Source organism: Megalops cyprinoides, chromosome 2, assembly GCF_013368585.1.
Source record: "Megalops cyprinoides isolate fMegCyp1 chromosome 2, fMegCyp1.pri, whole genome shotgun sequence".
NCBI lineage: Eukaryota > Metazoa > Chordata > Actinopteri > Elopiformes > Megalopidae > Megalops > Megalops cyprinoides.
In genome coordinates, this window is record NC_050584.1 from 53,378,106 (window position 1) to 53,396,532 (window position 18,427).

Sequence of the window (18,427 nt, forward strand, 5' to 3'; positions counted from 1 at the left end):
TTGTTTCCATCTCCCTGCTACCCTGCTCTCTTCTCCCGGATGTAGGATGTTAGGGGTTACTGCATATTTCACTGTAATTGGCCTCATCCGCTGTGTCTCAGGAGACAGCCTTTTCCTGCTGTCTGTCTCCCTCTGTCTTTCTCCCTCCCTCTCTCTTTCTCTCTCTTTCTCTCTCTCTCTCTCTCTCTTTCTCTCCCTCACACACACACACACACACACACACAGATACCAGGTCACTCAGTCAAGGAGAAGCAGGAACAGAGTCCCCTTCAGAAGGAGGGCTGGGCCTGCTTCCCTCTACATCACTATTCTCTGCAGGTTCGGGAGGCTTTGTGTGTGTGTGTGTGTGTGTGTGTGTGTGTTTGTGTGTGTTTGTGTGTGCGTGCTTGCCTGTGCTCTCTTTGAGAGGAAAGGGAGGCTCAGTCCCTTCTTGCTGCTGTTATTTCACTGTCTCTGCTTGCAGGTTCCCGCTGTCATTCATTTGGGTTCCTTTTGGTGCATCCGTCTCTCTTTTCTGAATCTGTTCTGGATCGCCTGAGCTGTGCCCCACTCCATGGAGAGCTCTGTAAATGGCTGAGGAGCTATGTACTGGCTGGTTCCGCATTGTTGCAGGTAAGAGAACCCTGGTTTTTGTTTCTGGATAAAGTTCCATGTGCTGTGGGGATGCCTGAACTCTGTGAGTGACACAGTAACAGTTTTGTAGCTTTCATTAAAGCAGTGCTGTGGCTGAAAAATGTCTCTCACACAGTACTGTGACAGGCCATCTGTGTGAGGACATCTTATATGTTAAACCTGAACACATTACTTGATTAAGTTTGTATTTCATTAAACTGGGTCAGATGGAAATTCAGTATGCCAGTTGCAGTTTTCTGTGGCACTGCAGTGATTCAAATGCTACGCTGGAGGTGGATAAAGAGATTTCAGCCTATTGAAAAAAGAGGGCCTCTCCAGTTTCTCTTTCTCTCTCTTTCTCTGTGCTCTCCCTTGCTTTTTGTTCTCTCTCTCTTTCCCTCCCTCCCTCCCTCCCTCTCACACTTCACGTACCATAGTGGGCCTGAGTGTGCTGATAGAGTAGCTGTTGCATTTGTGGGAGTGGAAGCCCTGTGCAAGCCCAGGGTAAATGTTACAAATCCAGCTCGTGGATGAGCTTGTACATGTGACATAGAGCTTACAAGCAGGGGGCTTGTCCCTGTTAGCATGGCACAGTCAAGCTAGGAATTTACTGTAGGCTATTCTGCATAATATAGTTGGTTTGAATTGTTTATAATCTGTCATCAGTGCCTCACAAATAAGCAAAACTCCCTTTTGCTATAAGCTGTTTTTCACTGTTTCACAAATCGTCATTGATATGAAGTCTTTTATTGCTAGCAATAGCAACATAAGCAAAGTATATTTAAAAATAAATATGGCAGCCTTTATAAGCTTAAGATTCTCAAAAATATGAGCTGTTGCCAGCATCATTTGTTTGTTATGGTAATAGCAAAAATGAAAGACAAAATTAGAAAGTAACATATAGAAACAGGGATAAGAACCTGTTTTGAACAAATAAACAGTAGACTTCATGTTTTGTAGATAAACTATAACTTGACATAGTCATAAAGCAGCATGTACATAAATTAGGGCAATTGTTCTTGAATGTTAGAACTGTACAGTCAGTGCTTAAACTAGAGATTTAAGTCTTAAAATACAGAAATGTTCATTCAGACCAGTATTTCTCTTTTCTCTTAGTGGATTTTGTGGAAAAGCGTGTTGCTATGGCAGGTCTTCAACAGATAGACCTTGTATTTTGAAATTTTTCTCCCTCGGTCTCTCAACATATGCAATTGATATGACTGTTAACACAGCCCCACCTGCTGGCTGCTTAACAGATGTACTATGCCCACTCCTGGGCCTTTGAACTCCCTGAGAGCATGCGCAGATGTAGCTGGAGGTGCAGATAAAGTGGGTTGGGTTTTTCCCCCTTTTTTTAATCACAGCAGCACAGATCTTGTAATCGTCTGGATTTACTCTCTCATTCTGTTCACTGAGCCAGTCCACATAGTTTAAAAATAAGAGAGTCCGTATGGAGTCTACACAGCAAGCTTAGTGACAGTGAGAAACAGTCAGCCTCTATAACTCACCACAGATGTGTTTCTGTTACGCAGGATCAGCATAGAATATTTAGCTTTTCCTGTGCGCCATTTTATTGAAAGCATACATATTGCCATATTGCCATAAGGTGGCTTTTTGTTTAAATATTTGAATATTTTTTTCATTTATACGCTAAACTTATATGTGATATTTCTGGTGCTGAAATGCAAACAGTCTGCATAACCTAATAAGCCGTCCATTATCATATCTAAAGCTTAAGTATAAAGAAACAGCCCTTTAAGTAGAGGATTGCTTCTGTGCTCATATTTTTTTTCAGTGAAGCAGTACTGAGAGAAATGATAGTGAAGAGGTAGGTTAGGTGGGGAAGGTGTGGTCACAGCTAAACAGCTGTGCTTAATATGTGCACAGTGGAGGTGAGAAGGGCGTGGATTTCATCTGATGATCTAAGTGTGAATCAGCAGAGCTCTGCTGGGCCAGCACACAGCTGAGTGAAATGACCTCTTCGTTCCTGCAGGCCTGATCTGTGTCTCAGCAATGACTACAGTTACTTTACTTGATTATGTTTTTTTCACTAAGAAGATACCCACAGATTAAGAGAAGAGCGCATATTTATTCTGCAGAGCCCGAACACACTTTACGGTAAACCCTAATCCTGATCCCGCAGAGAGAGCCAAAACAGTGCCCCACATATACCATAATGTAATTGTGAGTGGGTGGGGAGAAGCACTTCCGATTTTTAAAAAATCAGTTCGCATCCTGTTCTACCTCTGTTCATCTCACAGGTTTAAGTATTAATATAAATTCTGTTGACCACATGCTCTGCGTGCTCTTTTCCAATGAACAGGACCTTGTTTCCTCAACCAGCGGCACAGGGCCGGCCGTCCGCTGTGTCCGGACACTGAGTGACCGCAGCCACAGTGCCGTGGGGAGAAGGAGTAGGAGCGTGAGCGGGCTCACATGGCTGTGCGGAGATGGGGTGTTTGCTTCCTACTCCCAACTAAAACCCTGGACATTGGAACAGCTTCATGCAGTTTTACTTGGGGTTTCGTCACTGTGCACTCTAGTGATGAGCATTTGAGCCCATTGAGTCTGAGTAGCAATGAGTAGATAGTATGGCACTGGTATCCAGCGAGAAAGAGGATTGTAGTGGGTGCTTTGGGCTGACAGAGGAGGCTGGGGTAATTGATCTTGTTAAGGGCATTGTATGGAAACATTACAAACACAGCATTATTGTTTGCAATCTGCCTGAAAGGATTAAATATAATGAGTTGTCACTTCTCTATTTAACAGATCACATAGTAACGCGTGCCTTTTATAATGCCCTTTGTGCACTGATGCTGGTTCCCCTCAGACTCTTTTCTCCCCCTATGATGCTTTTGGTTCAGTATTTCCCTTCCCATTTTGAATTGTGGCTCATTGTGTTGTAGAAGGAAGCGGGTACGGTTTAGTGGTTTGCACAGGATGATGTGCTAATAAGAAGACACAGTTCTTTGAATTATTGTATCTCTGTCCTCAGCAGTGTCTGAGGTCAGCAGTATGTACACACAGGCTGATCTGAGATTACTGTGAACACAGTGTTCGTGTGGCTGCAGATTTCTCAGCACTTAGCCAAGCTGTGTCATGGTGTATTACTCATGGCGTGAAATGGCAGTTTGGCTCTTCCCTGACAACATTTCTTATCCAAGATTTATTTAACAGTAATATTAAATAGACTTGTTGACATGGCTGAGATAAAAAGCTGTTTCTGTCATGAAAAAACAGCAAGATTTTGTGACTGGTGACTGCCTCTGGTCAGAGAGGCTCTCAGTGTGAGATAAACCCCCACCTGAGGTTCATGTGCGTAAACATGTTGCATCCAGGACCATTGGATGCTGTCTGCCTCCATTTTGAACGTGCCTTCGGAGCTTTTACCAGAAAACACTGCTGGCTTTACCTACACCACTTCCAGCACCAAGATGAGGCTTAGGGAATTAGGCTTTATATAGCAAATCCCCTCCATTCAGTTCTGTAAATCTGCCCTCCCCTGTATAGCAGTGCTACAGAAGGCACCTTGTCTGGCAGAGCAGGCGGTGGGCGGGGCCTTAGTGGAGAGGAGGGATGGGAGGAGGGGGGGTTGGGGGGAGAGAGGGTGGGGGCAGGGCGGAGACTCGCCTGGGAAAGGGACTCTCACATGGACTCTGAGCATGACTGTAGAGAATGAATTCCACCCGGCAAGGCGGTGTGAAGGCCTGGCTCAGGTTAAACTATGACTGAGGTCCGTCTGCACCGGCAGGCACGCAATGCTGGTGCCGCTCCTGTCACACTGCTGTGTCGGATAGCGAGGAAATCGGAGACAAGATGGAGGAGGATCTCGAAATCTCACACATAATTATTATTCTCTCGTCTGATTGGGGATGCTAAATAGGGAAGTCACCAGTACGTGTTAAAAAAACAAACCCATGCTTAATTGATTGTTGTTTTTTAGTTCATTTTCTAAATATGATTTTACATAGCCCAGGCAAATTACTCAAATTAGGGCAAAATGATGCAATCATTAACTATTTTTAGTAATTCTCAATTTACCTAATTTGATTTCTGAATAATTGTTAGTCAATGAATGAGACAAATCAGTGAGTAATGTAAAGAATATCCACTGCAGATGCAACACGCATGTAGTCATTTTATCAACGGTTTTCAGCATTATTAAATGTTTTCTCTCAATATTTAAGGGGAAGAGAAGATAATATTTTTCTGTGTTTATCTGCTTATTTCGAACTGAGATTGCTTTTGTGTCCCAGTGTAACAGTGTCTTGATATGAGTGAAGGGTTCTGTGTGCTTAGCTGTCCCCGACCGGGGACAAAAACATCTCTCTTTGTCTGAGCCCCATTAGCGGTCATCACTGGCCTCCCTGGCTCTGAGCCACCTCCTCAAGCATAAATAAGCTGCAAGCCTCTCTCTTTCTCTGTCCTTATTCTCCTCCTCTGCCTCTCTCTTGCTCTCTCACACTCTCTCACTGTCCCTCCCTTGCTCTCCCTCTATCTCCCCCTTTCTCTCGCTCGCTCTCTCCCCCACTCCCCCCGTTTCCCGGCAGGCTGGGGACAGCTGTAGGAGCTCCTCCCTTCATCAGTCAGGTTGTGGTAATAATTGTTGCCGTGACGTCAGCGTGATTGATTTTCATCCCGAGTGGCAGCGATGGAGCGAGGAGCAGGCGCACTGGCGGCCAGTGGAGCTCCAGGCAGAGCAAAAACACACAAGAATTAAAAAAAAAAAAAAGAAAAAACAGTAGAGTCACCATGCCAGCCATCTGCTCTGCTGTTCAGCTGCATGTTCCCCGTATTTGAGCCGGGAAAGGGGAGGGGGGGGGGGGGGGGGGGGGGCAGAGAGATTTCATTTAAAAACACAGTGATTACAGATGGGAGTGGCAACACAGCCCTGCCAGGGAAAACATCTCTCTCTCTCTCTCTCTTTGAGTGGCACTGTGTGTGTTCTGCAGTGGCCATCTCTGTACCTCATCCCTGTAATTATTCAGGCAGCGAGCAAATAATTCATCTCAAGTAACCCTCTCCAGCAGAATCTGCCCAGTGCAGCAACACAAGGTATATATATAGAGGATGAAAAGGTGGTGGGTGTGCATGCGTGCGTATGTACGTGTGTGTGTGTGAGTTAGCGTGCATATGTAGAGGGTACTGCTCTGGTATTCTCAAGGGATATGGTGTCAGGAGATGCAGGCTAGAAGCCATGTGACGCAGCAGAGAGCTCTGGAGATTGGCTCAGGAAGGACGTGACATCAGCAAGCCTCCCTCCCTCTCTCACTCTCTCCCTCCCTCTCCCCTCCCTCTCTCTCTCTCTCCCTCTCTGTCTTGCGTTCTCTTTTTAATTTGCCTTTTTTTTGCCTCTCAGCATCCCTGCGTGATTGTGTAGGTGAGAGCTGCAGCAGCATCCATGGCCTAAAGCGCAGCGCCCTCCAGCTCGGGCCAGGCTTAAGCAGCAGGGGCTCTCGGTCCCGGTATCTGGACCCTTGGAGGCAGGGGGGAAGGGGTAGTTCGGCTCCGTGAACGTCTCATTCGGCTGTGTCTCAGCAGCTGGTAACTAGGGTTTTGTTTCCCCCCCGCTATCGTTTCAGGCTCATTGGAGATTGAGGAATGCAAATCTGCAATCATGATGGAAGGTAAGCTTTTTTTTTTTTGTCCTCCTTCATCCTCCTTCATTTGCTGGTTTGTACAGCTGCTCTTAATGTCATTCGCTGTCTAGCTATTTGGAGTGCATGCATTCCGGTGACTTGCATGTCATTCTCTGAAAGCAGGAGCGCTATTAAATGTCGTTAATGTGTAAATGCAGTGGTACAGCTAGCTGTTAGTTCTTCCTGTCGTAAAGGATTATGAGGATTTATTGTGCTGCAAGGCTTATGTTCCATCTGCTTAATTGTATGAATTCTCTTAGAGCCGGGTGCATACAGTATGGTCTATAGTTGTGTCATGGTTGCATCCCGAAGCCATTTTCCGGTGCTGTTTTCATGTGTACGTTTGCAGATATATCTAACATGCCGTTGTGGGCGAAAATGGATGACAGGTCATTTCATATTGTGACCTTAGGTGGCTTAAGAAACATTCCAATGAAATGTCTCCTGCCATACCAGATGCATTTGCTCATGAAGCCTGTAATTCTGCGTCTAGTTTGCTGAAATTAATATGACTATTTGTGTTTTATTTTCCTCTGTACAATGACAATTTGGATAAGGATTATCACTTCATGCATGGCTGACTATTTTGACTTCCTTTGAAAATGTTTTTTTCTGTGGGATTTGTTTTGTTTTTTTGCTATGTAAAGGTGAAGTGTGATAATTAAGGTTAAGCTTTACTTACTGTGACTCCCATACGAATGTTATTGAGGTGTAGTCGCATGAATAATGTAGTTATTCAGCCCTAGTTGGTTCAGTCTGTCTTTCAGTGTACAATGCAAGCCTGTTAATCTTTTAGCGTATTAACATGTCTGTCCTTTGTGTTCTCTTAAAAATGATTTATTTTTTGTCATTTGCTTGGCCTGCAGACCAATACTCCTGCTTGAGTAAGAGTTGTCAATGTATATTCTGAGTTTTTGTTTTATAAGCTTGTCATATCACAATGGAATCTGGAAAAAATTTTATACCTACTGTTGATGTGATCAGTCTCAATGCACATTAATTTTTGCTTACTGAATGGCTGATCCATGGATTAACACATTTGTAAAGGATGTGTTGCTATTTTCAGCATTTTCACTCTCTTATTTGGTTTAGTAAATGTTTTTGAGGGGATGCAAATAGATTGATCCTGTAATTACAGTTGTGATGGAAAACAATGTTGTTGTATTTGTAAATCAAGACCAGCCAGTGGAGCTGATAATGTTATGGACACCAGCAAATTCTTTCCACTCATAACATTTTTACCCTCACTGATGGCTAACACAAAATATAGGGTGTAATTTGCCCAATAAAGGAAGTGAACAGTTGAAGCAGTTTCACAGTTTAGTTCTTTCTTTCTCTGTGAAAGTGCAAAGTGGGGTTATGAGTTGCGGGGCATGTCTCAAGCGTGTGTCATGTGTTAGATAACCGATGGAGAAAAGTGACAGTCACGTCACGTTGGAAATAGTGTCTGACGAAGAGGTGAGGTGCCATTGGGATCACAAACAGAGGCTTACAGGGGCTCTCTGGCGCGTGGATTACCGTTAGGTGTAAAATTGGACGCTAATCTCGTTGCTCAATGCTTTTTAAAGTCCAGTTCGTTTTGTGTCTCGGTACGGAATGGCCCTGAACTGGCTGAGTACGCTTATGATGGAGAGAATGGTCTGGTTTTGCGTCATTTGCATCAAGCACTCAGGTGTCATCATTATGGGACACGGGTGGACCCTGTCATCTGCAGGACAACAGCCAATCAAAGGCAGGCTTGGGTAGGCTCAGGTTGGCCTCAGATGGGTGGCCCCTGACTAGGAACAGAAGGGTGCTTGATATAATTGCGGTGAACTAAAACATTTCCCCTTTCTCTTTTTAAAGCTAAGTTCAAAGACTTTTTCTGGCACCACCCTCATCTGAGGTAGTGAGTGTGGTCAGGGGAGGTCTCTGGTGCAAGCTCTGGATTCCAGACCTGTAAGCCACAAATTGTGGTTGATGATTGAAATGGGGAAACAGATTTACATTCAGTTGAACTAGGTTATGTGGTTATATTTATATTGATGAAGAGAATGAGTAAATTGGTTGTCTGGACTGATTGAAAGTGTCATTTTACATACTACGAGAGTATAATGACTCCTTCTAGTAATCTGTAGCATGTGTCCTGAAGCAGCGCCACTGCATGTAGTCGGATGTTCTGTTTTCAAACCTATGAAATAGATTAAGGTGAATGCAGAGTAAGCAGTGTCGCATTCTTTGGATTTCCTTGGATACATCAGCTTCACTATTTTTTAGTGTATCAGTCAGTGTGTTGCTGACGTGTTTCAAGCTGCCATTCAAGATCAGGTTGTCAGGATGCAAATAAACACAGGACCGGACTGGATGGCCCTGTCTCTTCTGCTGCTCCAAAGGTAATCATATCCAGATGAGAGTCCACGAATTCATCAGGTCTGAGAAAGCAGCAATGCCCGGTGCTTCCGTGAGCAGCAGTAATGTTCAAAGCACTGTGGATTTATAGCAATTACACGCTTATGCACTCAGAGTGAAGGGGCTAAGGAGGAAACTTTCATTGTTGTGGTGAATGAGGCCCTTTGTTGTGATGCGACAATGATTTGACGGAGAACCAAGATGAACTTTCAGAGAACAAAGAGGGCTGGGACAGTCATTGTGCTACTCAGAGTGAGTGTCGTTTGGATTGATTGGCTTGTGTTTTCAGCAGGCTGGCGCCTTTCTTTCTCGCCCTGTGCTGGCCGGACAGTGGAATGACCCCATCACCACGTCACATTTGCACCTTGTCATTTTCCATCAGGCAACTCCATAGACACCCCAACATTCTCCGCACATCACAGCCAGCTCCCAAAACAAGCTGTATGCAATGATCCGCTTCAGATATGACAAATAATATTTAATGAGTGCTGTTGCATAATCAAACAGGCTGAGAGCACAATTGTTCCTTTGAAGAGGTTATGAAAACCTTATTTCATCAAAGGGGTGAAACAAGGCATCAGGCTGTTGATTTTTGATTGTTCATTTGAGTCTCAGAAACGTTCAAAGAGTGATTTGTTCACAGCAATTTCAATAAACATTCGTAAACAAGTCATATTTTCTAAATGATCTCCAAACGCACATTTTTGGCTCTTAATTCATTTTTTAATGAATTTAACTAGCAGATGAAATGTCAATAACCATGGTGGCGATTCTCAACAGACAATGGCAGCATAGAACAGGATTTAAAAAGTAATTGACAAATGTTAGATTAAAATAAATGCTTAAAATAATATAATAATATTATAATATAATAATGCTTTTGTCTTTAGAGAGGAATGACAGGACTGCTTTCATAAGAAAAAATATGATACTGACCATAGTATATAGTTCCAACATATTCATTTGTTTAACCAGTGTGTATTGCACAGTAAAGTCCTTTTGTACATGCGTTACTATCATAGGGTCTGTCTGGTTCTGTATAATTTCAGACATTGATACTTCAGATACTTCAGATTTATTTTGTGTTTCTAACAGATCTTTTAATCTAGTCCATCAATTTTCATCAAAGCTTTTTACAATGTTATGAAATATTGTCACGGAAGACTATGCTCAGGTGCATTGAAAACAATCAATGCACCTGAACATAGTGAACAGTTGTGATTCCCCTTAGATATTACAATCACAATAAAAATGCCTTTTTATGTTATAGTGTTTATCAAATGGTGAAGACTGGCCAAGCAACAATATGTTAACTGTTGAATATGTAAACAGCTTTTAGTGTAGCTTTGGGCATTTATGAGAACAGCAGAAGTAGAAGAGAGCTCGTTGGTGGTGCCAAATGTGATTGAATGGGGTGAAGTCTTCTAGTACAGTTTCTGAGAGTCACCAGCCCCAGGGTCTGTGTGCCCCTCTCTTTGTTTTTGGAGAGAAACTGGAGAGTGAATCTCTACTGCTGGATCCAGTGTGCGTGTGCATTCTCACACATTCTCCAAGTAACTCTCTGTGAGAGTGGAGTGGAGGTCTGTGAGCTTGGCCTTACGCAGGATACAGATTAACCCTCGTACTGTGCGCGTGACCCGGATTAAGAGGTTCTTGTCTCCTTCGTGGATGAGGTTTTCACATGCGCTGCAAAACAGGGCTCTGATTATGTTGTTGGCACAAGCAGAAATGGGCAAAGCATTGGTGGTTAAGAAGGCACGTTGGTCCCAGAGAGAGGGAGATGTGGGGAGAGATGGGGACATGATCTCAGCAGAATATCAGCGCCTGACATCAGCCCAGGGCCCGGCGCAGTCACTGCTCTCAGATCAGCGACTCAGGGCTCCAGGCTCATCAAATGTAGGGGGTTTTAATCTGATGGAAGCCCACGGGGCATCTGGAACCATATCCCGAGATGTTGATTTTTCATTTTGCCCTAATTACCACCCCGCGGATGCCAGCCCTGGTTTTGCCCGCGGCCCCGCTGTCGCTTGCCATTAGGCCTCCAGTTGCACTCTGCAGCTAGTAGTGCTGATTTGAGATCGTATCCCATCATACCCTTAAAAACTCTGGTTTCCAATACTTGGAGACATCAATCACTGCCCCTCTGCACAGGTAGAGCCAGGGGTGCTGCTGGCATGGACATCACATGACCTCTGCTACTTCCTGTCTGTATGAGCATGGGGTCCCCCAGGCGGCTGAATTTATTTTGCTTATGTTTTATTCATCCCTTGCATTACTAATTCATCTTATCTACTGCCTATTTATGGTGGGCTGAGTTTCTTTTCCTATTGGTAAGGCAGCTATTCAAGATAATAGGTAGGCTGCTCTGGACTGTCTGTGCTCTGCACAGTTGGTAGTTACAACAGAAATCCAGTCCACAGGTGGACACCTTTTCTGCGCTTGGTCCAACAGTCTCCCATGCTGTTAATGGGTTTTAAAACTGACATTTATTTGATGGAGAAGTTACATGGCAGGAGTGTGTGTTTTTTCCCTGTTAACGCTGTTTGTTTCACTAAAATGTGCATGTCAGTACTGTACCACTGAGCTCTGTAGTCATTAAAATCACCCGCATCATTTTGGTGTAAGTCAATGTGGAATTTCCTGTCATTCAGATAGGCCTTCTAAGACTATATCAGTCAGTGAAAGGTCATGTGTATTCCTCTCAATATCTAATAAAAAATATAAAACACATATATATTTGAAATCACATTCTGTGACTATGGAAAGAAAATATGAGGATATAAAAAGAGGAAAAGTTTCAAGGCACTCATGTGGATTAAGAAGTCTTTATTTCTTTTCTTTGGGCTAGAACATTTGAAAAACTACTGCATTGGGGCTAAAACAGCCTTCATCAGGGTGGTTGGGTGCAGCAGACAGACACATAGTGTATATACATATAGGAGTTAGCTAGACAATATGAGCTACATGGCAATATGGCCACCTAACCATGTGTCCTAACTGATTTCCATTTTTCTGGAAGACAGCAGTATATGATGTTGTGCTCTGACTTTCACATTATTATACTTTGAAATTGTCACATTGTAATAGAATGTTAAATGCTGCTGTCACTGCAGGTGTGTTGTTTGGCTTTGCCTTTACTTCCCATTTTCAGTAGACTGTCACCTGTTTTGATTGCTGACTGACTTCCATTCACCCTGCAATGGTATGATCAGAACAAGAACACTTTTGTGTCAGAACATTGTCATCAGGTTGTCAGCTTGAGGTCAGATGCAATATTGAATGAAAGGGGAAAAATTCCATCCTGATTTCTGTTAAGTTTAGAGGATGCCAAAATTCAGGCAACTGCAGTTGTTTCAAAGCAAGTTAGCATTCCTGCAAAAGCCCACTGATGATTTGCATATCAACTGTATAGCATTTCAGTTGAATGGCATAGTGCTCAAAATGTGTCAATACATTTTATTAATAAACCTCAAAATACATCAGTATTTTTGAATTTTACATTTTACATTACTTTGCTTTAATTCAGATTATCTAAACTACAGCACACTGTGGCAAAATCAGGGTTCTGCCAAATCAAATTGTTATTATTCATTCATTAATTTTGTTCATGCAAACCAGCCATCACATGCCTGGGTTTACATTTTTATACAGATGTCACTTTTTTAACTGAATGAATTAAGGATATTTACTGTTCTGACACCTGCAATATTCTTTATTATGTGCATGATACTTAGCAGTAATATAAGCCTGCTGACTTTATTAAAAAGCTAAGTGAAATGGAAAATCCAATGGAAGACAAGCTAAATGTACAGTATTTTAAATATTTCAAAATTTTAAACACTCTAGATTATTTTTGATCCAAAAACTACTGAACATTTTTGTACAGACAATAACCAGATTATGTAATCCTTATGAGTGTAACTCTTACCAGTGGTTAACATGAGCATGAATCCACCAGATGTACATGTATTTCTGGAAAGCCACTGAACCGTTCAAAGTGAAAATGAAGGGACTTTCAACACCTACCAATAGCAAGTGCATCATTATTATGTTTCTAAACCAGAAGGCATTAACTGGCCATTTTAACATTAATGGAAAACTGTAAGCATTTCATTTTGTTTAAATTAAATGGCATGATAAAAGATTGAAAACATTCTGGACATACTTTTTGATTTCAGAAAATGGCAGACTATGTGTTAAAGAATGTCATCTGTTGGCTCAAACCACAGGGCATGTGGGTGTCCAGTTTGCTAAAAGGGAGAATTATAATAAATCTTTTGCAAAATAGCTTTGTATGTTTTTATTATGCCAAGATAAATAGGCGTTTATATTTATGGAATTGGTGAAAAAAGGCTTTAAATTGGATTGAAACACATGGCATGTTCAGAGTGTCCACGTGCTACATCAATGACTTTCATGTCTTGGCTCATCTGCAGGTGTACCTAAGTTGTCTCTGGTGTTGCTTGCGATATGGATGGCTCATTGGATTCAGGGGGGTCACAGGGGGGATGCAAAGGTGTCTCTGGCAGTCTGACAAAAGCAGCTGCAATCCTGTGACACTGAGGCAAAGCAGGGAAACACCAGTCACCCCATTGGAAAGGAAAACAGATTTACAGATTTGTGAGGATTCTCAAATGGATGTAGAGTGATTAATGCCGTCTCACACGGGGAGAGATAAAGACCGCGTTGGCCATCTTTGGCTGATTGTTGTGTCTGTGTGGAGAAAAAGGAGACTGGGCTGTTTTTTTTTTTGTGCTTTGAGGAACTTTGACATTAGCATTAGCTGAGCTGGTTTGCAGCTAGTGTGATTTCAAGGAGACTTTGTGATGATAAGCCACAGTGACAATCTATTAGGCAGGCGTATTCTGGGGCCTGGCCCTGGAATACAGAGATTGCCTGGAGACCCAGTGTGGCCTGGGCTTCTTTAATGTGTGTGCCTCACTGGATGCCCTCCTGTGCTGCTGCTGCTCTGTATTTGATCTCCCTAGTTATTGCTCATGTGCAGTTTTACTTGACCATCAAAACCAAAAAAAGCAGCACCTTCTTTTGGAGATACCGTTTTCGAGGTGGATATAAATATTTGGCAGTCTTGTGTCATATCTCATGGGAGTTTATATTAAAAAAATCACACCGAATGATATTCAGCCAATAAATCCTAACACAGGGATATGTACACTGATCCTGCTCATAATACTTTATTTCTCTTATCAACTCCAGATTCCTGGCTATGTCATGACATGAAAGGTAGCTCAGTCAGTCAGTAAGGTGTTTCTTGAATTCTATCCTTGGGATGTTAGTGTAATGATAATTTGTAAGATTTCCACCATCTCAGTGTATTGTCAAGGTGCCATTTTCAGAAATACAACCTGTTTTGTCTTCAGAGCCTTCAAAAGTCCCAGAAGCTTTTAGAAAGGACTGTGAAGACAGAATCACAGTGACCTCACAGAGCAGGACCTAATATGTGGAGCTTTGCTGTTCATTTCTGCTATCTGAAGGGTGACTCATACCCAGATTGGATTTCGTTAGAAGACCTTACACCACACCGGAAAATAGAGAATCCATTGATTTGAGCCACTGTGAGAAGTAGAATGTTAGAATCAGCGAAATCGGAATAGGGCAAGTTGTCACCTGTCATTTACAGTATATTGGTTGAATTTTGTGGGTATTGTGCATGTTGCTGACAGCCCATACAGTTCTAGGTCCTTTTTGTACTGTGTTTTATAGTAATAATGGCTTTGATCCAGAATTGTGGAATAGGTCATATTCACTCTTAACTTAAATGTATGCAGCTCATGAGTGACAGTAATGGGATCTAGATGGGAATTCAATCTACCTGCTATGGTGTTTTGTATTTCACTTTAAGCAATTAATTTGAGGAGTTACTACATTTTTTCCAGTTGTTATAGAGACTGTGTGTGTAATGTCAGTAGCAAGGATATTTCCAGATGATGTGCAAGTATTTAAAAAGGCTGCACTTATAGAATGCTCCTGTTAGTCATTTCCTCCACACTACTAAATCAATGTCATGAAATTGCTTTTGATCTTATTTCCATGCTGCTTTATCTATACATTGGAAGCACCAATGTGTTCGTCCTTTTGTTGGTTTTTTTACTCAGCTGCATTTGGTCTCAGCGAGGAGGTTTATGGAAGGAGAAAGCACAGCTTTTACATCTATGTTAGCCTCACCCCTACTTAGCAAGTCTGTGGAAAGTGGGCATACCTCAAGCAGTCACTGATTAATATTCAAATGTGGGAAGACCAACCTGTCCCAGGTGGACATTGACAGAAGGTCCAAGTAGGTCAGGTACATTCAGCCCATGTATGTTTTATGGAAACGTCTGAACCCAACATAACAATCAAAGATGGGGTCACACTGGAAGCGATGAGACACTGTGAGTGACAACAAAACAATGTGGTGGTTTTGGTGCTTCTGGCATTGGGGAGGAGGATATTATTCTGTACGCTCTCCAGTGAACTTTTTTCATCTAAGACCACGATCATAGCCAAAGTCCTGGATGGAAGACCCCTTGAACCTGGTCGTTGTCTGGACTCCATCACCAGGTTTCATAATGAAGTTAACTGTCTGCTTCAGCTGTTGTTGCCTGCCAGCTCCAGTACCTCAGACAGTGCGTCAGACTGCACTTTGCCCAATTGCCAATCCGACACAAAAGGCACATTCAGTGTAGGGGTTCAGCAGGGCCTTGAGGGAGGATCCATACCGATACTGGGACATCAAAAGTCTGGAACGAGATTATGGCCTCTTTGAAAATCTCTCTGCAAAATAAAGTTCTGTAGGCAGACACTCTTATGGAGTGAATCTGGGCTATATGTATATTATTGACTGTCGACACTTTCTAGGAAACATTATTGAGAGAGTCTTAAGAGTCTGTTTTATGAGACGATGCTCTTCTCTCTTACAGATTTCATTCATGAATGCCGTCTGTTTTTCACCCTTTCTTTTTCCTCTGTGTATTCATTGGTATAGTAAAGCATGAATCAGTACGCTGTCACACATGACATCAATACGTATCAGTGTGAGATCTTTCCAGCCGGTCAGAAACAGAAACAAATTAAATCAATACAGGACCTGCCTGTTCAGTGTAACACTGAAGAAATACTGTTTACCCACCCACTGAACATAATTGACAAGCATGCAGCTGAGGTTTGCTTTTCACCATGCATCGTGCGTTTGCACTTGCTGTTTCATTAAATCCACATTTTAGTCTCTCCTGGCATCTGTGAATTTTTTGCTTCTTTTTGAATACCAGGACCTTGTGTCCTTTGTCGTGGTTTTGATATGTATACACCGCCACACTTCAGTCAGCTTGCTTTTTTGTAATATCTTTTGTTACTGTCAAACACATTATTTTAAAATGTAAGGGATACATTTGGCATATGCTTCCTTAATCCTGTTTCAGTGCTGCTTCAATTATTTATTTATGATAATTGTTATTATTTATGATATTTGTGCTCTTTGTGATATGCGCTGCATTCTCTAATTCATTAGTTGCTCTATAAAATGAATACAAATGAAAAAAATGTAATAGTTAACCATCATATGAATTAGGGGAACTTCTTATAGCCTTCCATCATTTCTGAAAACCCACTTAAAAGGCAACAAAGGATATATCCAACACCCAGTGTCTGTGAATTGTTTAGGTTCAGGTCTTGATGAACCCTTCAGGATAGATTATCCTGCCTCAACACCACAGTAGTCAAGCGGTGTCTTTGCTATCTATGCTGCGTATGCTTGCCAAAGCATATGTAGCATATATGTTCTGCATCGTGCCAGTACCACGGAGGTAAAGACGCTGTGACCTGTGATTTATGACCCAGGTACAACAGGCTGTGAGGACTATAACTCTGTCCTGTGTACACAGAGCGGTTAAGCATCAGGGAAAGAAGCGAAGGGGATTACGATGCTGATCACGTCTCCAGCTGTGCCTTGCGGAAATTAGCGGAGCAAGAAGCCATTACTGCCAGTATTAGTGCGGCGATGGTAAACATCATGGTTGGGAGCCCATGCCATTGATATTGTAACTGAGGGAATATTTCAGGATAAGCGCTTCATTCTTTTCTGACATAAAGCTTATATGCTTGTAAACGATCTGTGTGTGTGTTTGTGTGTCTGAGTGTGTCTCTAAGAGAATGGAGCGGTGAATATGCCACTAGGCCTGGCTCAGCCATACCCTGTAAGCTGAGAGGGAAATTGAAATTGTCTGAAAAGGGCCTCATAGGCAGTGTTCAGAGGATTGGAGCACTGCAGACATTAGTGAACCAGGACCCTGATGTTTTTTGAAACCAGAAGGCAGTGGGTACAGTTACCGTGCCAGACAAAAGAAAGGGCCTCATTCTGATCCTGTACTTTCCCATCTACTGGATTAATATTTGATGTATTTAATTCATAGAGGGTTTGGACTGCTGGACTGCGCAGTACTGATAGTGGATGTATTTTAACGTTTTCCACAGCCTCGACCCTCAAACAAACAAGGCGGTATTTCCATCTCATTAAACAAAAATACTTCATCTGTGGGATGCGGCAGGGGAGGAATTCGGATCTGTGAGAAACTGGAGCCCTGATGCCAGTTTAACAGGCTTGCCCTTTCAACCAGTGTTTAACCAACCTGTAATTGCAGTCTTTGGGTGATGGAGATGGAGGTTGTGATCACTGTATTAGAGAGTGAGGGAGGGAGTGCAGACACAGGAATCCACAGGAATTCCCGCAGTTGCAGCTAGCTCTCGCCCAAAGCCAGGGAAAGATCAGAGAGGACAGGAGCTGAAATAGCTCCATGGTAAAACTTAAAAAGACGGAGTCCTCCCTTGTTGACTCTTTTATTTTTAAATGGCACATTAGCTGCTGATTCATACCAGCAAGATTTTCTCCAGTGTCTGAATTAAGTGCAGTATGTCCTAATTATTTCTACGAACAATGTAATTTCTTAACCTTCGAGAGACTTCAAAGGCACACACAATCATGATTTATCATGCATGGTGATTCACAATAGTTTTGGTTTCATCAAAAGGAAAGTTCAAATAAATATTTCAGCAGTCTGTACAAAGACAGGCTGTCACTTCTTGAATCCGTTTACCAATTGGACAGTTTCTTGACAGTAACAAACTATGTGATTGGTTGTGTTATAGCAAGGCAGAGGGCAGCTGTTTGAGCAGGCTGGGATGGATCTCTGATCTCTGGATCTCTGGCAAAGATATTCTATTTACCCAGCAGATATTTAGCTCCTTGCACTTAATATTAAGAATCCTGTCTTTGTGGCTTCACCTGCTTGTTATGAATATTCATGAAGGGGTGTGATCAAAGACACAACATCCACAGCTGGCATAACCACCCTGGTGACACCAAAACCTTCTGTTACCAAATGGAAGTAAGGAAGCACTTAGGCAAGGAAGTACAGAGGAAGGGATTCAACAGCTGAACATCTGTTTAGCGTTCAGAACATCTTCAGTTCTCTCTATTTGTTCATCATTCATTGGATGGGAGCCATGTGGACAGCACAGACACTTCTTTCCACATCCCTCCATACTGTTTCCTGTCTAATTTGAATGCTTAAGGATTTTCAACCTTTTAAAACAAAGCATGTCAATGTGTGATACTATCAACTTTATGGAAAATATGATCTATTGAATTGCAGCAATGATTCATAGGCTAGAAACATTAGATTGGTCAGTTCTATGAATGAAGCGTCAAATTGACAGGCAATGCTGTGATTTGAGCCTACGTTTTAATAAAGCATCCATTCTGCTACCATACTGTGAAAAGTAACTGCTTGGCT

General features: G+C 42.4%; 1 protein-coding gene across 8 annotated transcripts in view; it reads left to right on the top strand.

Annotated features, from left to right (window-relative positions):
• The first annotated feature begins 225 nt into the window (after positions 1-225).
• sgip1a (SH3GL interacting endocytic adaptor 1a) overlaps positions 226-18,427 on the top strand; it is a 54,521-nt gene continuing 36,319 nt past the window's right edge. For 6 of the 8 annotated variants that reach the window (XM_036554776.1, XM_036554716.1, XM_036554760.1 and 3 more), the window contains exons 1-2: positions 388-612; positions 6,195-6,239. In XM_036554776.1, coding sequence (XP_036410669.1) covers positions 570-612; positions 6,195-6,239 — 88 coding nt within the window. In that variant the 5' untranslated portion in view covers positions 388-569. Of the gene's footprint in view, positions 319-387; positions 613-5,974; positions 5,993-6,194; positions 6,240-18,427 lie in introns of those variants that run through there. The other 2 variants (XM_036554724.1, XM_036554767.1) reach the window with 2 other exon arrangements.